General features: G+C 42.0%; 1 protein-coding gene across 1 annotated transcript in view; it reads right to left on the bottom strand.

The window, feature by feature from the left end:
• Positions 1–334: 334 nt before the first annotated feature.
• si:dkey-17o15.2 (UAP56-interacting factor) overlaps positions 335–24,657 on the bottom strand; it is a 55,222-nt gene continuing 30,899 nt past the window's right edge. The window contains exons 7-9 of the mRNA XM_067996863.1: positions 14,910–14,984; positions 12,529–12,649; positions 335–2,874 (exon numbers count right to left, since the gene is read on the bottom strand). Coding sequence (XP_067852964.1) covers positions 2,779–2,874; positions 12,529–12,649; positions 14,910–14,984 — 292 coding nt within the window. The 3' untranslated portion in view covers positions 335–2,778. The remainder of the gene's footprint in view (positions 2,875–12,528; positions 12,650–14,909; positions 14,985–24,657) is intronic.

Here is a 24,657-nt window from a genome sequence, read left to right as displayed (position 1 = left end):
GAGACCAGAATACCAGCTCTGAATTCTCGGCTGACATCCAGTGCGATCCTTGCGTCTGGTAGGTGTGGGTCACCCCCTCCACCCCCTCATCGTTTTGGGTTGTGGAAGCTTATTTTAAAAAAAATCCTCCCACCAAATCAGCTGGTATAAAGATGATTACGTCCATGGACGGAGCATTCACATCAAAGCCTGTCAGACCGCAAATCCTTCCACTACTTCACACTATTCTCCAAGTGTGAAGCTACGAAAACGATAATAACCTGTGGTGCCATCACAGAAATCCTGACAACTATCAGGTGGTGCCAACCATGAGATAAAATACTCGGACTACAAGTGCAGTATAAGTGGCTTACATCCATTTCATTTTTTATTGTTAATGCTTTATAAGTTTACATATGTACATCTGACACTAGTCAAAACAACTGTAGTACTTTTTTTTAGTTTTTATTTTAAAACATTTCTTTGCTGCTGCTCCTTTATCTTGTGGAGGGAACAGCCTCTGCATTCTTTAATGTATCCTATCAACCCACTTTCACTTGGCAGGCTAATGAAATTCACTGTAAATACTACAGCACGCTAAAAACACATTGGCCCAAATCTTGCTGGAGTGGGCATCTTGTAGCATGCGCTGTTAGGTTTTTTTCCCTTCATCCTTTAGCTCAGAAGTTGCTGGAAGTGCAAGCTGATAACGGTGAGGGCAATGGGGGTATCTGTTCCTTTAGTGAGTGACCGGACCAAAAGTCTATCTCCTTAACCCATGAGATTTAAGGATTGAGAAAGAAACAGAGCAACAACGAAGAAGGTGGGCGAATTAGTCAGATCAGGTAGAGAAAGAGAGGGAAAGAAAGATTGGATTGAGAGGGGGGGGAGGGGAAAAGACAGCAAGGAAAAGTAAGAAAAAAATTTTAAATTTGATTTTTTAAAAAATCCCTAAGAAGATTTTACTACATGCAAGAATGAGACTCAACAGTTTAAATTGATCCCTTTCTGGGTCAGAGAGATTGATTGGCATTGCATTAACAATTATCATGTCATTAAAAGGGTACGGTACCCTTTTAATTATAAAAGGGTACCGTACCCTTTATGCAGTAAGTTTAATGGGCAATTAATGTGCAAATGCAGCAAATTCTTAAAAACAATGGGGAGGTTGAGGGAGAGCTGCCATTTCTGCGAGGCAGTCAGTGGAGCAGAGCCGCATCGACCAGCAAGTTATGGCCATTCGCAACTCACGGCGTATCTCTTCTTCGCCTGAACTTGCTGACCAATCTGCGCATTAATAACTCAGTGCATCGTTAACACACTTATTTTTCCAGCAAGATTTAGCATTATGATTATTTGGCCCTGCAAAGCGATGTTTTGTGCTGACGAATAAAATAGCGGTTTTAGGGCACAATTTTGTTAAAGTGCATTTTTTTTGTGTTGTTGTAAACAAAATAACCATTTAATTTAACCGATGTTTTTGGTGGATAGGTTTGAAATTCCATCACCCGAACAATAGTCAGTTACTTTTTTCTTTAAATAAACACCATAAAGGGATTCTGTCCTCGACTTGAGTACTGAAAACAATCACAAAAATTGAAAATTAAACATAAAGATCAGGGAAGTGGATTTCACACTTTGAGGGTCACTTCACTCTTGCACGTCACCTATGAGTAGAGGTTTTTACGACTATAGTCACATTATTAAGATAAAAATTACGATTGGCGGTAACTACATGTACCAAGTCACACTGTGCTATTCTAGCCTTGTTTGGGTTATCAGCTACATTTTAAAATCAAGCAGAGAATTTGGCTAGAGTAAGTTAAGCATTTGTACCAAAATAGCTTTGATCCTGATTTCTACCCAATAATAGAAGTGCTCATTAAGAACTTAAGGCAAAAATAAATGAAACAGAATTTTTGGGCTCCAGCAGAAATGGAGAAGTTTGGAGCTGCATCAGTGTTGGTGTTAACAGCACTTATAGACTAAAGTTGCATTTGCTCAACTGTGACCTTGCTACAAGGTCAACTTTAATGGATTATGCCCACTCCCCAAACCAAGCATTTATATCACTCTTGATATCTGAGCCATTAACCCCCCCCCCCCTCATTAATTGGCTATAACTCCAGCAATTCTGTTAATTAACTTCCTGCTCATTTTACAAGTGTCTCTGATGACATAGTATCCTTTAGTATAACACTCTTTGATATACCATGGTCTCTGATGTAATATATTGACTGTGGCTCAGCCATTAATAAATGACCCGATAAAACACTCTTTGTACCCGACCCTTTGCAATACTGTAAAAGCTTTCTTCTTTGGCTCTCAAATGCACTGTTACAGCTTGCGGTCCACTCACCATTAACACAGAGCTCAGAACTCCAGTGATGCGGACCATTCTCACAGATAACAATTACAAAACTACACCCTCCATTTTTCACTTCAAGATCCAGTTTATTCTCCTTAATTCAAAGTTGCTCAATTTGAATTATCTGTTATTTGATTTTATTCAGGCAAAAAATGGTTTCAACGCCGGTTTATTTAAATCACTTAATTTGAGCAACTGAATAATTCAAATTTTTTTGAGCAAAAATGACTTTAAATTAACGGGTGTAGACTGTACATTTGTTTAATAAAAATAATGTGCACTGAGAGCATTTGAGATGTTCTGTGCTCATTTCAAACACTATATTTGCACTTTAAATAGTTTATTTGAAAGCATCGCTAATAATAAATAAAATGTGTTCCTTTTTATATATTTTGCACTGAAAACCTTAAATAAAGCAACTAAGGCAAACATTAGCCCAAAGTGACTGTTCTGCCTCCTCTTCTTGATGCTGCAATACGACGACGAATCTTCAAAGAGGAGAAACGGTCATTCAGAGTCACATTTGTCTGCAATAAAACACATTGTTAGAATTTAATAAACTGATTGGACAAGTATGAACTGATCAGAGAGTCAGTGTGGATTTGTGAAGGGTAGGTCATGTTTGATTAACCTAATTGAATTTTTGAGGTCACTAGTGGATAGGGGCGTGTCTACAGATATGGTTATATGGACTTTCAGATGGCATTTGATAAGGTTCCGCGAAAGAGATGATCAAAAATGAAAGAGCACGGAATTGGAGGTAACCTTGTGACATGGGTTGGTAATTGGTTGGGGGATAGACAGAGTAGCGATAAAGGGTTCATTCTCTGATTGGTGGTACTGCAAGTGATCTGTATTGGAACTTCAGGTTTTCACTATATATCTATTGATAACTTGGACGAAGGAATAGAGCGTTGTGCATCTAAGTTTGCAGATGGCACTAAATTAGGAGGCGTAGTAAGTTGTGTAGATGGGAGCAGAAAGTTACAGAGGGACATAGACTAAGTGAGAGGGCAGAACTTTGGCAGATGGAGTTCAATTTGGGGAGGTGTGAGGTTACATCTGAAAAAGATAAATTGGAATAGTTTGTAAATGGCGAGAGACTAGGAGCTGTGGCAGAGCAAAGGGATTTGGGTGTCCACAAATCACTAAAAAACTAGTGCACAGGTACAAAAAGCAATCAAAAAAGCTAATGGAATGTTGGCCTTTATCTCAAGGGGGTTGGAATATAAAGTCAGGAAGTGATGCTTCAGTTGTATAGAGCCTTAGTCAGACCCCAACTGAAGTATTGTTCAGTTTTGGGCACTGCAACTCAGGAAGGATGTATTGGCCTTGGAGGTGGTGCAGCACAGATTCACCCCTTAAAGGGTTAAATTATGAGACCTGGTTGCATAAACCTAATTTGTATACCCTTGAGCGTAGAAGGTTGAAGGATAATCTAATGAAGGTGTTTAAAATCATAAAAGGATTCGACAGGGTAGATACAGAGAAACTATTTCTTCTGATGGGGGAATTCAGAACAATGGGACATGATGTTAAAATTCGAGTTATGCCAGTTAGGAATGAAATCAGAAAGCACTTTTTCATACAGGGTAGTTGAAGTCTAGAACTCTCTCCCCAAAAGGCTGTGGATGCTGAGTCAATTGAAATTTTCAAGACTGAGTTCAATCGATTTTCATTAGGTAAGGATATCAAGGGATATGGAGAAAAGACAAGTAAATGGAGCTGAGGTACAGATCAGCCATGATCGAATGGAATGGCAGAACAGGCACGAGGGACTGGATGGCTTATTCCTGTTCCTATGACATAACTTCAGTGTAACACAAATGAACAAGCCATAGATATTCAAAGTCAAATGAAGCTAGGAATGTGACCATCATAGAGGCAGAACATAATGGGGGCTATTTTAGTTTTTGAATAAGACATGGTCTTTTACCCTTTTTTTAGATTTAATTGTCTGCCAACCAAAATGCTGATCACAATTTTCGTGCAGTCCATTTTGTGAAATACAAACCCAACAGTTGGAACAACAGAAAATCAGCTAATCGTGACACACCTGTAATAATGCTGCCACACTTCTTTGGCATCTAAAGTGCCATTCAACTGGTAAAAATATTTTATTTGTCCAGCTGCAGAGTACACAAAACAAAGCAAAACTTTGCATTTATGGCTTAGTTTCCAGTTCATAAAGGCAAACTTAGTGACACAGATAAGGAAGTGGTGGCAGATGATGTACTGGAGAAAAGATATGCAGGCCAAAATTCCTCAGCCATTTTGGTGGACCCTTGCTGTAAGTTTGGTGGGAGTCTGCTGGAATGACCACAAACTCCACTGAGACCTAGTAACTTTGGAGGCCAGAATACTGAGCAAAAGGAGGCATCCTGATCTCTTGAAGGGTGGAAGTTTCCCCACCTGGTGTGGGCATCCATTCTGAAGAGTTCCAAAAGGTGATCTTTTTTAATACTTAAGCCACCCACTTTCCCCCCCCCCCTTTACAAAGTGGGCCACTTGGGGGTGATCTATGTATGTTTCTGGGGGGCCCAACACACCACCCTCGAACCTAACTGTCAGAGGCTAGATTTCCTGGCAAATAGGTGCCAGCGATGAGTGATAGTAGCATGGGTGCCCATCAGTTAATTAGGTGTCCTACCCCCCCCCCCCAAAAAAAAAACTTCCAGCACTGATGGGCATCAGCAGGCATAATCCTGGCATAAGTGCCATGAAAAACGATCAACCAATGTGGGGGAGCATAGTGTTCATTATTTTGTATTGTTGCACAAAGACAAGTTGTATTGATTCAAGTGAGTGAGTCTGATCTTAACTGTTGCTCTGTAGGTTCACTTGCTGTCTGAGAAATGAAATGATCTAATAATTCATACCTGGCCTTATCCTACTAAATGTTTTCTCAGTCTGCCTTTGAAAAGAATTGAAAGGTGCACATGATACAAATATTCAGTTCAGAGCACAACATTGTTACACTTCTAACTTACGCTATCATAGTTAGATATTGGGCTATATGGGCACATTCCTAAACATAAGACACTCAGATATACAAGAGAGAGCATCTTTAATGTTCTTAAGTTAGATTGGTACAGCAGTAATAAAGACCACTGAAGCATACTTAACACTTAGAATGCAATCCTCCCAGATTACTTTTTCTTTCTCACTTTATCTACGTATTTCAAAATAAGATTGTTAATTCAGCGACAGTTTTGTGTTACATACATATGAATTGAGATGAGACTTGAGATAGCAAAGCTGTGCTCTCCTGTTACTTTACAATAGTTCTATTTAATTGATATGCAATGGAAAGCAATGGCTTTTGGCAAATATACAAATCTAGCAGAGTTTAATTTTTGATATATAAAATTTCAGTACCATTTACAATTTTAATATAAATAGTGTCAATTGATTTTATTTCTTGTGACAAAATATTGTATTGTAAAAGTTAATTCAGTCTTTATATCACTTTGGGCAATCACCCAGAAGATACTGAATAAAGGGGAAAATAATCGTATCGTAGAGTGCAATGCAACAAGCTTGGTTTCTTAATAACAAAATGGATTTGGTTCAGAACTGGGTAAAGGGCTATGTTTAAGTGAACAGCTAATTTATGCAATCGTTTTAAAATAGTATTATAGTAACCTCTAAAAATCCAGTTATTTAACAAATACCTTTTTCATTGTTATAAAGGGTACATCTGATAGCTGGAGATCTTGATATGCTTGGTGTCAAATTTTGTCTGATAACGCTCTTATGAAGCGCCTTGGGACGTTTTACTACATTAAAGGTGCTATACAAATGCAAGTTGTTGTAATGGGACAACAGCTAAGTATGACAGCTTGGGATCGTAGGTTATCGGTGTGAAACCTTGATTTTTTTTTTCATTCGTTCATGGGATGTGGGTGTTGCCGGTGAGGCCAGCATTTATTGCCCATCTCTAATTGCCCTTCAGAAGGTGGTGGTGAGCCGCCTTCTTGAACTGCTGCACTCCATGTGGTGAAGGTTCTCCCACGGTGTTGTTAGGAAGGGAGTTCCAGGATTTTGACCCAGTGACGATGAAGGAACGGCGATATATTTCCAAGTCGGGATGGTGTGTGACTTGGAGGGGAACGTGCAGGTGGTGTTGTTCCCATGTGCCTGCTGCTCTTGTCCTTCTAGGTGGTAGAGGTTGTGGGTTTGGGAGGTGCCAAATGATGTGATAAATGTGCATAAGTAGGCAGCTTTAGTGTGAAATGTTTGATCTGGTAATCCCTGAAGGTGTAAGTGTGCCCAGTGTCCCACTTACAAATTGCAGTGATTTTGAAATTGGGACACCACAGAGTACTTGAAACAGAATGGGTAGAATGTGTACATCCTCCACAGGGATCAAACCAGGTATCAAACAATTTTCAATGCATGAAGACCTCATGCATTGGGTCATGCAAGCAGCACTTAATGAGTTATCACTGTTTCAACCAGCCGGAACAGTTCCACTTTATTGGTTAGACAATATCAACACAATTTATTATTTCCAAATTTTCTTTGATGCTGTTTCACTTTCACTTTCATGAATATGGGGGAGGGGGAAAAATGGGAAGTAATGGAATAACATCAAGGAAATAAAAGGAAAGATGCAAAATCTGCAGTAGAAGTCTGATTGTGAGCTAAGAGCACTGTGAATAAAGAAGTCCAAAGCTATGTGACTCAGAGTACAATAGACATGATGTGACAGAATTTACTTGTATGAGATTAATGAAAAACTCTACAAAAATAATCCAAATGACAAAACCATAGGACTGATTTTGTGAATTGTCCTGATGGGCAGGGCTCCCTGCTGGGGGAACACATTCATAAAATCACCTCCTAAATCAATTTAAACATCAATGTGTTTCACTATTTGAATGATCATTCTATATGGATGTGTTTTGATGGTATTCTAATGTGTGGAATCATTTAATTAATATGCAGGTGGATAGCAAAATTTGTTAAAGGAAATGCCATCCAAGTAATGTTAGTTTCAAATGTAAATTGCCTGGAAAAATATTGAGCATCTCACAGTCCAATGCTGCTACTGTAGGTTAGGTTTGTATCTTTCAAATTTCAGTAATTGCTAAATGTCAACTGCCAAAAAAAGCTGAAGACTGCATGTTGAAGTATATTTATCTTCATACTCAGCACATCTGAAAGACTAACTGAGCAGCCCAATTCCATATGAAATCTGTTTAAAGAAAAAGTCCTATAAAGATATTCTGGGACTTATATGCAAAAGGGAAGGTCATGCTTGATCAACCTCATTGAACTCTTTGAAGAAGTAACAGAAAGAGTAAACGTAATGTAGTGGATGTAATATATTTGGATTTTCAAAAGGCCTTCGATGAGGTACCACATAGTAGAGTCATGACTAATGTCAGAACATATGGAGTCAGGGGACAGGCAGCAAAATGGATAGCAAGCTGGCTACAAAACAGAAAAGAGTAGGGGTTAAGGGTAGCTACTCAGACTGACAAAAGGCACGAAGTGGTGTTCGGTGCTGGGACCACTATTGTCCACCATTTACATAAATGATTTGGACTCGGGAATCAGAAGTACAATTTCAAAATTTGCAGATGACACCAAATTGGGAGGTATAGTTCATACCGAGGGGATCTGTGACAAAATACAGGAAGGCATTAATAAACTTGCAGAATGGGCACGTAATTGGCAAATGAATTTCAAAAAAGTTGTGTGAGGTATTATTTTGGTAGGAAGAATTGAGGGAGCTACATATTAATAAGAGTCATTGGAAAATAAGAGTCTAAATGGGGTAGAGGAGCAGAGGGATCTGGGGGTATGGATAGACACGATGCAGGTTAATAAGGCCATGAAAAAAGCAAACCAAGCACTGGGGTTCATTTCTAGAGGGATAGAATTGAAAAGTAGAGGAGTTATGTTAAACTTGTATAGAACCTTGGTTATACCATACTTGGAGTACTGTGAATAGTTCTGGTTTCCATATTATAGAAAGGGTGTATAGGCATTGGAGAAGGTGCAAACAGATTTACTAGGATGATACAAGAACTAAGAGGTTATACCTATCAGGAAAAATTAAGCAGGCTGGGGCTCTTTTCTCTAGAAAAGAGACGACTGAGGGATGACCTGATGGAGGACTTTAAGAATATGAAAGGGTTTGATAGGGTAGATGAAGAGAAGATGTTTCCACTTGCGGGAGAGACCAGAATGGGCCATAAGGGCCATAAATATAAGATAGTCACTAATAAATCCAATGGGGAATTCAGGAGAAACTTCTTTACCCAGAGAGTCGATAGAATGTGGAACTCGCTACCACAAGGAATCCAGGGTGCCTTGGCACTTTGGATACAAAACTGGCTTAGTGGCAGAAGGCAGAGGGTGATGGTCGAAGGTTGTTTTTGTGACTGGCAGCCTGTGGCCAGTGGGGTACCACAGGGATCGGTGCTGGGTCCCTTGCTGTTTGTGGTCTACATTAATGACTTGGATATGAATGTAAAAGGTATGATCAGTAAGTTCGCTGATGATACAAAAATTGGTAGGGTGGTAAATAGCGAGGAGGATAGCCTCAGTCTGCAGGACGATATAGATGGGTTGGTCAGATGGGCGGAACAGTGGCAAATGGAATTTAACCCGGAAAAGTGCGAGGTGATGCACTTTGGAGGGACTAACAAGGCAAGGGAATACACAATGAATGGGAGGACCCTAGGCAAGACAGAGGGTCAGAGGGATCTTGGTGTGCAAGTTCACAGATCCCTGAAGGCGGCGGAACAGGTAGATAAGGTGGTAAAGAAGGCATATGGGATACTTGCCTTTATTAGCCGAGGCATAGAATATAAGGGCAAGGAGGTTATGATGGAGCTGTATAAAACACTGGTTAGGCCACAGCTGGAGTACTGTGTGCAGTTCTGGTCGCCACACTACAGGAAGGATGTGATCGCTTTGGAGAGGGTGCAGAGGAGATTCACCAGGATGTTACCAGGGCTGGAGCGCTTCAGCTATGAAGAGAGACTGGGAAGATTGGGTTTGTTTTCCTTGGAGCAGAGGAGGCTGAGGGGGGACATGATTGAGGTGTACAAAATTATGAGGGGCACAGATAGGATAGATACTAAGGAGCTTTTTCCCTTCGTTGAGGGTTCTATAACAAGGGGACATAGATTCAAGGTGAAAGGCGGGAGGTTTAGAGGGGATTTGAGAAAGAACTTTTTCACCCAGAGGGTGGTTGGAGTCTGGAACTCACTGCCTGAAAGGGTTGTGGAGGCAGGAACCCTCAACATTCAAGAAGCATTTGGATGAGCACTTGAAATGCCATAGCATACAAGGCTACGGACCAAATCCTGGAATATGGGATTAGAGTAGACAGGGCTTGATGGCCGGTGCGGACACGATGGGCTGAAGGGCCTCTATCCGTGCTGTATAACTCTATGACTCTATGACTCTAAGGAGTAGTTGAGGTGCCTAGCATAGATGCATTTAAGGAGAAGCTAGATAAACACATGAGGAAGAAAGGAATAGAAGGTTATGCTGATAGCGTTAGATGAAGTAGGGAGGGAGGAGGCTCATGTGGAGCATGAACACCGGCATGGACCTGTTGGGCCGAATGGCCTGTTTCTGTGCTGTACATTCTATGCAATTCCATGATTTGCCTATTTTTAAAAATTTGTTCATGGGATGTGGGCGTCGCTGGCGAAGGTGGTGGTGAGCCGCCTTCTTGAACCGCTGCAGTCCGTGTGGTGAAGGTTCTCCCACAGTGCTGTTAGGAAGGGAGTTCCAGGATTTTGACCCAGAGACGATGAAGAACGGCAATATATTTCCAAGATATATTTGATTTCTCATTTGTTATATGTAAATTCTAATTGGAAGCACTCCCTGTACTGTGAAAGGAATCCCAACAGCACTAGCAATTGTTGCGATTTCGGGACTCTTTCGCATATTTCTCGCAGAACTTGCAAGATATTGTGCTGGAAACTTGCCCCCTCACATGCTTCTGTGACATTTGCTGGCATTGTGGCAGCAGGAGCATTTGACTTTGCTGCTATTTTTGGTTAGATTGCAAAATCCTATTCTCTGGCACACTGCAGGCTGTGCCTGCCACTGCTGCTGGCATTGTTGGCGCTCCCTTGCTCTAGTTTTGTTTTTTAGTCTTTGCCTGACTCTAGGTAACTACCCAAGTTGCCCTCTTACTTTAGTTCACTTCCCAGTAATACATTGTGATAATCCTTTCACTGTTCCCACCACAGATTTGCCAGTAAAAATGGATAGTTTAGCAACCCTTTACTTAAGGGCCCCTTCATTTCCTCTAATTAAACCACAGACCAGAACAGAGGGCAGGTGCCGTAGCCAATTTCCCCTCACCTACTCCCACCTCTCCACCACCTGAGACGGGCAACTCACTGGCATTAAAAATACCGTGGAGAGCCTGCCAACAACATGGTAATGAGCCTGACCGTGGAAGATCTGCAGAGTTCAGGGCGGAGAGAGATTGTCTAGCACCAGGCTCGCCCCACCAGATTGGAAAATCTAGATCCTCATCTCTGAACCAACATGTTGACTTCTAACTCAATGTATAACCTCCATTTTCAGTTTTTTTTTTAAAATCCCATTTGAAAGTATGAGAAAAATAGTGACAATACAAAAAACATGGACCAAATTCAACTTTTGTCACAGGAATACTTATTTAACTTTCCAAACATATAATAAACGTATAAGCATTGTGTCATCACATTCAAATGCCACTGATCTTCACTTATATTATTTAGGAGTGGTGTTCCAAAGGGTGTTATAGAAACATAGAAAACAAGAGCAGGAGTAAGCCATTTGGCCCTTCGAGCCTGCTTCACCATTCAATGATATTGGCTGATCCTCTATCTCAATACCATATTCCCACTCTCTCCCCATACTCCCTGATGCCTTGTGTCTAGAAATCTATCTAGCTCTTTCTTAAATATATTCAGTGACTTGGCCTCCACAGCCTTCTGTGGTAGAGAATTCCACAGGTTCACCACCCTCTGAGTGAAGAAATTTCTCCTCATCTCAGTCCTAAATGTCCTACCCCGTATCCTGAGACTGTGACCTCTCGTTCTGGACCCCCCAGCCAGGGGAAACATCCTCTCTGCATGCAGTCTGTCTAGCCCTGTCAGAACTTTATATGTTTCAATGAAATCCCCTCTCGTTCTTCCAAACTCGAATGAATACAGGCCGAGTCGACCCAATCTCTCCTCATACGACAGTCCTGCCATCCCAGGAATCAGTCTGGTGAACCTTCGCTGCACTCCCTCTATGGCAAGTATATCCTTTCTTAGGTAAGGAGACCAAAACTGCACACAATACTCCAGGTGTGGTCTCACCAAGGCCCTGTATAACTGCAGTAAGACATCCTTGCTCCTGTACTCAAATCCTCTTGCAATGAAGACCAACATACCATTTGCCTTCCTAACTGCTTGCTGCACCTGCATGTTTGCTTTCAGTGACTGGTGTACAAGGACACCCAGGTCCCTTTGTATATCAACATTTCCCAAACTATCACCATTTAAATAATACTGTCTTTCTGATTTTCCTTCTGAAGTGGATAACTTCACATTTATCCACATTATACTGCATCTGCCATGTATTTGCCCCACTCACTCAACTTGTCTAAATCGCCTTGAATGTTATAACTTTGAGTTGGCACTGACATGGTGGGCACTAGGGCCTGAATCAGCCAGTCTTTGCTAGCATAAGGCTGTCTGCATTTTCATAGTGAATCAATGTGGATGCTTTAGCTATAGCAAAATATCTACCAAGACTCATCGTTTGAAGCACTGTGTGCCTTTGAAATGAAATCCCGGTGAATACTGTCAATACTGTCATCCTTCACATTATTGTGTGTGATCACTCTCCAATTATATGTTGGGCAAAAAACATCCTAAAATATTTATAGTCTTCAATTTTAAAATCAGAAAGAAGAAATTTTCATCTATATTATAGTCCCATTCTGGAGATACTCTTCTCATGTCTGTGTCTTTAGACTGCATCTCCAGATGCATATAAGTAAATATTTGCCAGGGAGCATGACCTTGAATTACCCCTAATATAGAATGTTCCAGAAATAAAAAAGATTTATGTTGACAACTATCCTTGTGTAGATGAAGTTGATACTTCAACTGAATGTTGATCATTGATGCAATGGTCTAATGACTCAATTAGTCTACTACCTGATTGGCTATGCTGTTAAAGTTGAACCCAAGGTAAACTCCTTTTGGTTGTTTCCTCACTGCTTTTGTTGTCATCCTTTTACTTCCAGTTAAAGATGGGTGTTGAATTCTTGGTCTTTGACTGTGGATATAGAAGATACTCCAGTAAAATCTCTGCATTATTTCAATCAATTAATTTATTATATAGTGCACAGAGGATTACATCACCTCGAGGGTGATAAAATTACTACTTTATAATTTGCAAAATTCAAAAAATGTGTCCCACTACACCTAATTAGCATTATTTCCTTTCCTTTGTATCAATTCTCATAAACTAAGTAATTTTAACTATTATTTGTTGACAAGTGATATGCCAATATTGCCTGCTTAAGTGGTGCATAAAAAATTGCATGTTGTATGCAACAAATATTTTTAGCAATTATATAGGGGAGGGTTGTCTTCCAGAAATTTGACCCTCAGTTTGAAAATAAATTATACTGAAGTGAAGTGCTGGTTCATAAATTCATATCGGAAAAAGCAATTATTTGTTCTTGGACCACTGGCAACACTGGCAAGGCACTACTTATCTACTTATTGCCGATCCCAGTTGCCCTGCGGGCATCAAGAGTCAATCACATGTAAACCAGATCCAGGTAGGGTAGCAGGTTCCCTTCCCTGAAGGATATTAGTGTAGCAGTTGGATTTTTATGACAATCCAACAGCTTTCATAGCCATTTTTTGGTGCTAGCTCACAAATTATCAAATGTATTGAATTAAATTTCAACAGCTTGCATTCTGGGATTTAATCTCAACCTCTGGGATGCTAGGCCAGTACCAAAGTCACTAGGAACTAGATTTCAAGGCCAATTTCAGCTTGAAAAGCAATAGAATCATAGAATCTTGCAGCAAAGGAGGCGGCCATTCAGCCCATCATGCTTGTGCTGGCTCTTTGAAAGAGCTGTCCAATTTAGTGCCACACCCCAGATTTTTCCCCATAGCCCTGTAAATTAGTTCTCTTCAAGTACTTGTCTAATTGCCTTTTGAAAGTTCCTGTGGAATCTGTTTCCACCACCCTTTCAGGTAGTGCATTCCAGATCTTAACTACCCTCTGTGGGAAAAAATGTCTCTTTTCCCTTCCAGTTCTTTTGCCAATTATTTTAAATCTATGACCTCCGGTTACCGACCCACTTGCCAGAGGAAACAGAGCAAGTAGGGAGAAACTATCAAAATCTCTCTCTCAATTTTGAATACCTCTATTAGGTCTCCCCTTAACCTTCTCTGTTCTAAGGAGAAAAATCCCAGCTTCTCCAATCTCTCTACGTAACTGAAGTCCTTCATCCCTGGTAAACCTTCTCTGTACCCTCTGAGGTCTTGACATCCTTCCTAAAGTGTGGTGCCCAGAATTGTGCGCAATACTCCAGCTGAGGCCTAAGCAGTGCTTTGTAAAAGTTTAGCATAACTTCCTTGTTTTTGTATTCAATGCCCCTATTTACAAAGCTGAGTATCCCATATGCTTTTTTAACTGCCTTATTAACTTTCCCTGCCACCTACAAAAAGTTGTGATTTTGCATCCCTCTCAAAATAGTACCATTTCGATTATACTGCCTCTCCATATTGTTCCTCCCAAAGTGCATCACTTCACACTTATCTGCATTAAATTGCATCTGCTGTATGTCAGCCCATTTCACCAGTCTGTCTATGTCCTCCTGAAGTCTGCTACTATCCTCCTCACTATTTACTACGTTGCCAAGTTTTGTATCATCTGCAAACTTCAAAATAATGGGCATTGTAGAGGTAGGAAGCTGGCTCACGTGCATATCCCATTTCCTCGCTGATATTTAACAGCCATTATCATCCCCATTGATCCAGAGATCTTTAAGATATTTATGGAGGTACGTCAATAAGCCATACAGGTGCAAACGGGTTGTGCCTTGGCATTGTAGGATCTAGATTCATGGGCACAGAGTGAGTGTCTGATCTTGGCCACATTGTAAGAGGGAAGAACTGAGTAAAAAGGAGACACTGCCCTACAGGGGATAAGAAAAACAAAACAATGGGAAAGTCATCAGAACGTCCCTAGTACACGTCTGGAATCCTATGTAGAGAGCTGTATTGTGAATGCCTGCTTATTTTCTGCTGGGGGATGGTGTGGAGCTGGCGGAGATCTAACGATGTATCTAGAGTATATTTATAGTCCTACACGTGGAGTTAAAGTCCTGTAAGTGCCACACCCACTTCCTCTAACACTTTCCCCTTTTACATTTGGCTAATGACACCCCTATTGTTCTAACAGTGTATCCTATGACTCACCATGAGCAATGGCACAGGAAATATGCTGGTATAAATAATTTTTATGTTTACATTTTTCTGACAATGGAGGATACTTGCTGCTGTTGACTTACACTGCTTGCTGGTTGGCCTGTGGATTGGGTACAGATACTGTTAAGATGGAGCTAGACGTTGACTGCTGTCGCCACCTAGAAAACAAAAATCAGGTATACAGAGATCAATCTGAGATCAGCGTAGCGTACTCCATATGAATGTATATTTGAAAAGATTAGTGGAAAGTACTAAAGATTCTCAAGATTTAGATTTGGATAATGCGCATTGTTGTCATAACCAAAGTTACTGGGAGGATTTTCCAGCAGGATGCTCTTGGAACTATCTAATTTTCCAAGGATCAATCCGATCCCTTCCCAGTAATCCCATTTTCTACTAGATACGCAAACACGTGGTGTTAGCCTTGGTTCAGAAGTAGCATTCTTGCTTCTGAATCGGAATGTTCAGTTCAAGCCCCACTCTAGAGACTTGAGCACATCATCTGGGCTGACACTTCAGTGCTGCACCATTCGAGGTGAGAAGTTAAATCAAAATCCTGTCTGCCTAATGTATGTTTGCCTTTACCTTAAGGGGATTGGAGTACAAAAGTGAGGCAGTGATGTTTTAGTTGTATCGAGCCTTGGTCAGACCCCATCTGGAGTACTGTGCTCAGTTTTGGGCCCTGCGCCTCAGCAAAGATATATTGGAGGGGGTGCAACGCAGATTCACCAGAATGATATAAGGGCTGAAAGGATTAAATTATGATGACAGGTTGAAGAAACTTGGTTTGTATTCCCTTGAGTTTAGAAGGTTGAGTGGGTGATCAAATCAAGGTATTTAAAATGATATAGGAATGTGATAGTGTCGATACAGAGAAACTATTTCCTCTGGGCATCCAGAACAAGAGGGCACAATCTTTAAAATTGGAGCTCGGCATTTAGAAGTGAAATCAAGAAGCACTTTTACACTCAAAAGGTAATGGAAATCTAGAACTCCCTCCTCCATAATGTTGATTGCATCCATTTGATTTATATCAATGTGTTAATTGTATTCAGGTGATGTGTATCAATTGGGGACTCTCGTATCCATTTATGAGAGCTTATATAGGGTGTGGTGTGGATCTCTGAATAAAGGCTTGCAGGTAACTGAAGATCAGGTGCTAGTATTTTATCCTTCACCACCTGGCTATCCAATTTATTATATGGTAGTCGAGGATGGTTGCCTAAAGGTGGAGGCTGGAAACTACGATTTTTTTTGACAAAAAAAATTTGAAAGCCAAGTGGCCATTGTGGAAAATAGCAGAAAAAAAGTTTAAATCATCAAGATACAATTTCCCTCTGATGTTCTTGGAGTTTGAACTGTATGACCAGTGGAAGAATGAGGCTGAGATCTGGACATAAGTTATACTCTACCAAAGAGAAAACAAGGTATGGTCTTGGTGGTGTTGCTTCCTGAATGAAGTAAAATCAGAAGTAAAATATTTTCTGAGATGGAAGCAGATCTTTTAGATAATGAAGGTTTTACCTTTTCTAATAGAATTTCTGGATCAAATCTACAAGAAAGATGATTGTTAGGTGCCTATGAGGCCTGGTCAGCATTTGATAGATTTTAGAAAATGGGCAGTCATTCAATGGAAGAGTATATTGTGGACTCTAACAAATTGTACAAAAGGTTGACAAAGTTCCACTTGGGAATCCCTGGATCAGTACTAGTGTTTAAATTACTAGATTGTGCTAAGGTATCTCATATGGACAGGCAACTGATCCTAACTGGTGTCCAGTTCTTGGTAAAGGAAACTATATTCAATCAAATGTCTAATGCCGTAAAGAAATTCCTGGGGAAACAGTCATTCCATTTAGCCTTCATGGAACAACTGAGGCTTCTGCTGTGACACAGAAGAAGATTTGATGGATACCAGATTTCACTTTTTTTTAATTCGTTCATGGGATGTGGGTGTCGCTGGCAAGGCCAGCATTTATTGCCCTTGAGAAGGTGGTGGTGAGCTTCTTGAACTGCTGCAATCAGTGTGGTGAAGGTTCTCCCACAGTACTGTTAGGAAGGGAGTTCCAGGATTTTGACCCAGCGACAATGAAGGAACGGCAATATATTTCCAAGTCGGGATGGTGTGTGACTTGGAGGGGAACGAGCAGGTGATGTTGTTCCCATGTGCCTGCTGCCCTTGTCCTTCTAGATGGTAGAGGTCATGGGTTTGAAAGGTGCTGTCAAAGAAGCCTTGGCGAGTTGCTACAGTGCATCCTGTGGATGGTGCACACTGCAACCGCTGTGCGCCGGTGGTGAAGGGAGTGAGTGTTTAGGGTCGTGGATGGGGTGCCAATCAAGCGGGCTGCTTTGTCCTGAATAGTGTTGAGCTTCTTGAGTGTTGTTAAAGCTGCAGTCATCCTGGCAAGTGGTGAGTAATCTATCACACTCCTGACTTGTGCCTTGTAGATGGTGGAAAGGCTTTGGGGAGTCAGGAGGTGAGTCACTTGCTGCAGAATACCTAGCCTCTGACCTGCTCTTGTAGCCATAGTATTTATATGACTGGTCCAGTTAAGTTTCTGGTCAATGGTGACCCCCAGGATGTTGATGGTTGGGGATTCAGCGATGGTAATGCCGTTGAATGTCAAGGGGAGGTGGTTAGATTCTCTCTTGTTGGAGATGGTCATTGTCTGGCACGAACGTTACTTGCCACTCATGAGCCCAAGCCTGGATGTTGTCCAGGTCTTGTTGCATACAGGCATGGAGTGCTTCATTATTTGAGGGGTTGCGAATGGAACTGAGCAGTGTGCAATCATCAGCGAACATCCCCATTTCTGACCTTATGGCAGAGGGAAGGTCATTGATGAAGCAGCTGAAGATGGTTGGGCCCAGGACACTGCCTTGAGGAACTCCTGAGATGATTGGCCTCCAACAACCACTACCATCTTCCTTTGTGCTAGGTATGACTCCAGCCACTGGAGAGTTTTCCCCCTGATTTCCATTGACTTCAATTTTACTGGGGCTCCTTGACGTCACACTCTGTCAAATGCTGCCTTGATGTCAAGGGCAGTCACTCTCTCCTCTCCTCTGGAATTCAGCTCTTTTGTCCATGTTTGGACCAAGGCTGTAATGAGGTCTGGAGCCGAGTGGTCCTGGCGGAACCCAAACTGAGCATCGATGAGCAGCTATCGGTGAGTAAGTGCCGCTTGATAGCACTGTTGACGACACCGTCCATCACTTTGCTGATTGAGAATAGATTAATGGGGTGGTAATTGGCTGGATTGGATTTGTCCTGCTTTTGGTGGATAGGACATACCTGGGCAATTTTCCACATTGTTGGGTAGATGCCAGTGCTGTAGCTGTACTGGAACAGCTTGGCTAGAGGTGCAGATAGTTCTGGAGCACAAGTCTTCAGCATTACAGACGGGATGTTGTCAGGGCCCATAGCCTTTGTTTTATCTAGTGCACTCTGCCGTTTCTTGATATCACGTGGAGTGAATCGAATTGGCTGAAGACTGGCTTCTGTGATGGTGGGGATATCAGGAGGAAGCCGAGATGGATCATCCACTCGGCACTTCTGGCTGAAGATGGTTGCAAATGCTTCAGCCTTGTCTTTTGCACTCACCTGCTGGACTCAGCCATCATTAAGGATGGGGATGTTTACAGAGCCTCCTCCTCCCGTTAGTTGTTTAATTGTCCACCACCATTCATGACTGGATGTGGCAGGACTGCAGAGCTTTGATCTGATCCGTTGGTTGTGGAATCGCTTAGCTCTGTCTATAGCATGTTGCTTCAGTTGTTTAGCATGCATGTAGTCCTGAGTTGTAGCTTCACCAGGTTGGCACCTCATTTTTAGATACGCCTGGTGCTGCTCCTGGCATGCTCTTCTATACTCCTTGAACCAGGGTTGATCCCCTGGCTTGTTGGTAATGGTAGAGTGAGGAATATGCTGGGCCATGAGGTTACAGATTGTGCTAGAATAGAATTCTGCTGCTGCTGATGGCCTACAGCACCTCATGGATGCCCAGTTTTGAGCTGCTAGATCTGTTCTGAATCTATCCCATTTAGCACGGTGGTAGTGCCACACAACATGTTGGATGATGTCCTCAGTGCGAAGACAGGACTTCGTCTCCATGAGGACTGTCCGGTGGTCACTCCTATCAATACTGTCATGGACAGATGCATTTGCGACAGGTAGATTGGTGAGGACAAGGTCAAGTAAGTTTTTCCCTTGTGTTGGTTTGCTCACCACCTGCCGCAGGTCCAGTCTGGCAACTATGTCCTTCAGGACTCGGCCAGCTCGGTCAGTCGTGGTGCTACTGAGCCACTCTTGGTGATGGACATTGAAGTCCCCCACCCAGAGTACATTCTGTGCCCCTGCTACCCTCAGTGCTTCCTCCAAGTGGTGTTCAACATGGAGGTGGACTGATGTTCCAGATACTAAACTCAGGCGCCAGACCAGATTCCAAAATTTTCGAGACCGGACACTGGCGTCAATATGATGGAAGGATAAAAGATAGCCAGATTGGTGGTGAAATCAGGTACAGCAAATCCAGTTATATGAACAGAAGACAAAATTGGGACAATAATAATGGGTGACTGAATTCCAGGAATGCTCAAGGATGTGACTAAGTATCATTAAGGTGAATTGCCCAGAATGAAGACATGGGGTCTTTGAAAGATGCATGAAGTAGTTCTGATGAAGAGGATGAAGATAATGATGAATGTGAACAGATTATACTGGACACAAGGAGTTTTAATCCTGTGATGAATGTATTAGTTGCGGATTCCTTTAATCGTGCGGTGTTAGTGCATGTACTTCAACTGTTTGCGGGGTAGATTGGTTAAAATGTTATCTTGATTCACTAAGTAGTGAGGATCAACGCAAGGTTAAGGAATATAAATGTACATGTTTTAGGTTTGGAGATGACAACACCTTGAGGTCACTTGAGAGTGGTAATTCCATGTAAGCTAGCTGGAGTAAGCCATTTTATAAGTACGGATGTAGTCTCTAGTGAGAGACCTATGCCTTTGGGTAAACCTTCCATGAAAAAGGCAAAAATTAAACTTGAAATGGAACACGATGAGGCAATCATTTTTGGGAAATCGGTTGATTTGCAGTTTACCCAGTCAGGGTGGTATTGTATCCCCTTAATAAAACCTGATGTCTAACAGGTGGATGAGAAACAAGTATTAATGGCATCAGGTGATAAGGATAAGAGGAAAAAAAACATTGTCTTAAAGTTACACAGACAATTTGACAATTTGCTACGCTACTTGTCAACATTTTAAAAAAACCTGCTAAAAGATGCAGATGTCGTTGTTGAGGAGCATGCAAGGCTAATAGAGATTAGTGAGAAATGTGACACCTGTAAGAGGTATAGATGGACGCCCCCATGTCCTATTGTAAGTGTTCCATTAGCATGTGACTTTAACAAGTGGGTTGTCATGGATCTGAAAGTATGGAAGACAGAAATGTTTTCATCTTACATTTTATTGACCTGGTTGAGATTTAGTATTTCTACACTAATATATAGTAAGGAGAAGAAGGTTATTCTGGATAAAATTATGGAAAAATGAATAGGGACTGGACTTGGGACACCAGCAAAGTTTTTGACCGATTAATGGAGGTGAATTTGCTAACGTGGAGTTCAGAGATATGTGTGAGAATATGAATGTAATTGTCATGAATACAGCAGCTGAGAGCCCTTTTCAGCAATGGGCTTTGTGAAAGGAAGCATGCTGTGATTGATAACATGGTGCATAAAATTTTGGCTGATTGAAGAGTGTAAATTGTCAACGGCCATTGCATGGGCCATTCATGCAAAGAATTTCTTCAGATGGTTGGAGGATATAATCCTTACCAACTAGTCTATGGGTGCAATCCCAAATTACCTTCTGTTCTTTGTGATAATCCTCCTGATCTAGCAGGTACTACAATTAGTGCCATTTTTTCTGAGTATTTAAATACTATGCATGCAGGGAGACAGACTTTTATCAAGGTTGAGGTATCAGAAAATTCGTAGAGCACTGAGGCATCGTATTACACCATCTGAGGCAGAGTTCAATTCAGGAGATTTGGTATAACTATAAAAGAGAGGGTCATAGGGAATGGAAAGGCCCTAGTAAGGTAATAGGTCGAGATGGTAAGACAGTACTTGTCCAACATGGCAATCAAACAGTTGAGGTTCATCCCTCATGATTAATTGGAATTAATTATAAAACCGTGGACTCTAAGCAGTTGATATAAGTAACCGAGGCACCTTGTGCCTCAGATGCTCATGATTTTTTTGATGAGGTTCCTGAGGTGGATCAAGGGCTGGACAGTGGTAATGTCAATGATCAAGAAACACATGACAGAGCTATCACATCCACAAAATAATTACCCAAAGTGGGTACTCAGGGGACATATGTTCCAGAAGGGACTAATGAATGGAGGGTGCAACAATTTTGGGACGTGCAGGCAAAGCTGCTGGTAGTTTTAAATTTTGGTTGAATGTTCAGGATGATGGCCATGAAGCGAAGTCCATGGATTGGCAGAATGGGGTAAAAGAGTGGAGAATACGAAAGCGGAGTACAAGTGGTGATAGGGAGTCCGGAATTGAATCTCTCATGATCAAAACGATCACGAACTAGAGATGAAAGAGAGATCTCGCAGTAGTAGTTCCTACAGGCACAGAAGTGGGAATCGAAGACATAGCTTGACTAGGTCAGACAATGAAACAAAGACCACAGAACGGTCACGTAACAGAACTAGAAGCAGATGTCCACGTGATCGTGAAGTTTTGGTGGCTGCCAATAAACTTGAGGATAAACAAGAAAGACAGGCAAAACAAAGGGAGTAAGATAGTAGGAAAGAATTTGGAGTTTATTCTGAGGTAACAGATAAGGGTCAACCAGCTTTGTTACATAATAGGTTTGTACTGAAAAAGTCCTTGCAAATGGGACTTATAAGGCTAAAGCGAGGTTGGTAGCTAGGGTTTTGAAGAGATGATAGATGTTCGAGTGGATTCTCCCACTGCTGGAAAGGTACTTTAAAAAATTTTTCGGCTACATATTCATGGGAATGTAGGTCAATTGACATAAAAGCCGCATTTCTGCAGGGCAATACTTTTTGAAGAGAAGTGTTTCTGAAACCGCCTAAGACAGCAGATGCGGAAGGAAAACTATAGAAACTATAGTCCATGGCCTGTGATGCTTCCAGGGTATGGTATTTTTTGGTGAGATCTGTTTTGCTGAAAATAGGTTATGTTCAACTAAAATCAGATCCCGCAATGTTTTATTGGTACCATAACGGAAAACTTTCAGGCATCTTCATGATGCATGTTGATTTCTAATGGGGTGGAACTGTGGAATTTGAGAAATTCGTCATTAATAAGGTTAGAGTAGAATTTAAAATTGGGAGTCAGGCCTGTGGGGCTTTTAAATATATTGGTTTAGATATTAAGCAGAGTGGGTCTGGGATAACTTTAAATCAACAGTCTCATTTAAAGAGTGTTACTCCCATCTCGGTTAATCGTACTAGGTAATCACAGAAAGGCGATGTTATATCTAATAAAGAGACAGCGATTATGAAGCTTGATTGGTCAGTTGAACTGGTTGTGCACTCAGACTAGGCCAGATACTAGTTTTGATGTGTTGGAGTTAAGTACTTCAACGAAACACCCGATGGTGGAGAATGTTTTAAGGGCAAATAAACCATTACAAAAATTAAGTATAGATAAATGTGTGCTTAAGTTCCCATCCATAGGTGACCCAAAGAAAATGAAGCTAATTATCTTTAGAGATGCTTCACATGTTAATCTTCCTGATGGGAATTCTCGTGCAGCTCATTTCATAGTGTTTCTTATGGGTGAGAATGAGAAATGTTGCCCTTTAGCTTGGGAAACTAAGAAAATAAAAAGGGTTGTTAAAAGTACTCTGACTGCTGAAACACTGGCTCTTGTTGACGCAGTGGATATGGGATTCTATTTGGCAAATATTTTTGGTGACATCCTGTATAATGGGAGTACTGAAGATTGTCTACATAACATTCAATGGGTGTACTATAGTTCATTGTAGGATAATGTTTTTTATTTGTTCATGGGATGTGGGCAGCACTGGCAAGACCGGCATTTATTGCCCATCCCTAATTGGCCTTGAGAAGGTGGTGAGCCGCCACCTTGAACCACTGCAGACTGTGTGGTTAAGGTTCTCCCACAGTGCTGTTAGGTAGGGAGTTCCAGGATTTTGACCCAGCCACGATGAAGGAACGGCGATATATTTCCAAGTCGGGATGGTGTGTGACTTGGAGGGGAACGTGCAGGTGATGGTCCCATGTGCCTGCTGCTCTTGTCCTTCTAGGTGGTAGAGGTCGCGGTTTTGGGAGGTGCTGTCGAAGCTGCCTTGGCGAGTTGCTGCAGTGCATCCTGTGGATGGTACATAAGGCAGCCACTGCGCTGGTGGTGAAGGGAGTGAATGTTTAGGGTGGTGGATGGGGTGTCAATCAAGTGGGCTGCTTTGTCCTGGATGGTGTCGAGCTTCTTGAGTGTTGTTGGAGCTGCACTCATCCTGGCAAGTGGAGAGTATTCCAGCACACTCCTGACTTGTCCCTTGTAGATGGTGGAACGGCTTTGGGGAGTCACTTGCTGCAGAATACCCAACCTCTGACCCGCTCTTGTAGCCACAGTATTTATGTGGCTGGTCCAGTTAAGTTTCTGGTCAATGGTGACCCCCAGGATGTTGATGGGGGATTCGGCAATGCTAATGCATTGAATGTCAAGGGGAGGTGGTTAGACACTCTCTTGCTGGAGATGGTCATTGCCTGGCATTTGTCTGGCATGAATGTAACTTGCCACTTATCAGCCCAAGCCTGGATGTTGTCCAGGTCTTGCTGCATACAGGCATGGATTGCTTCATTATCTGAGGGGTTGCGAATGGAACTGAACAGTGTGCAATCATCAGCGAACATCCCCATTTCTGACCTTATGATGGAGGGAAGGTCATTGATGAAGCAGCTGAAGATGGTTGGGCCTAGAACACTGCCCTGAGGACCTCCTGTAGCAATGTCCTGGGGCTGAGATGATTGGCCTCCAACAACCAATACCATCTTCCTTTGTGCTAGGTATGACTCCAGCCACTGGAGAGTTTTCCCCCAATTCCCATTGACTTCAATTTTACGAGGGCTCCTTGGTGCCACACTCGGTCAAATGCTGCCTTGATGTCAAGGGCAGTCACTCTCACCTCACCTCTGGAATTCAGCTCTTTTGTCCATGTTTGGACCAAGGCTGTAATGAGGTCTGGAGCAGAGTGGTCCTGGCAGAACCCAAACTGAGCATTGGTGGGTAAGTGCTGCGTGATAGCACTGTCGACGACACCTTCCGTCATTTTGCTGCTGATTTGAGTGTTGACTGACGGGGCGGTAATTGGTCAGATAGGATTTGTCCTGCTTTTCGTGGACAGGACATACCTCGGCAATTTTCCAGTGTCTGCTAGATGCCAGTGTTGTAGCTGTACTGGAACAGTTTGGCTAGAGGCCAGGCTAGTTCTGGAGCACAAGTCTTCAGCACTACAGCTGTGTTGGGGCCCATAGCCTTTGTTTTATCCAGCGCACTCAGCCGTTTCTTGATATCACGTGGAGTGAATCGAATTGGCTGAAGACTGGCTTCTGTGATGGTGGGGATATCGGAAGGAGGCAGAAATGGATCATCCACTTGACACTTCTGGCTGAAGATGATTGCAAACGCTTCAGCCATGTTTTTTGCACTCGCGTGCTGGACTCCACCATCATTGAGGATGGGGATGTTCAGAGACTCCTCCTCCCGTTAGTTGTTTAATTGTCCAGCACCACCCTACAAAAAATGTGTGAGAAAG

This window comes from Heptranchias perlo, chromosome 15, assembly GCF_035084215.1.
Source record: "Heptranchias perlo isolate sHepPer1 chromosome 15, sHepPer1.hap1, whole genome shotgun sequence".
In the NCBI taxonomy this organism is placed as follows: domain Eukaryota; kingdom Metazoa; phylum Chordata; class Chondrichthyes; order Hexanchiformes; family Hexanchidae; genus Heptranchias; species Heptranchias perlo.
Note: the sequence above shows the minus strand (reverse complement) of the source record. Positions and strands in the feature narration are given on the sequence as shown.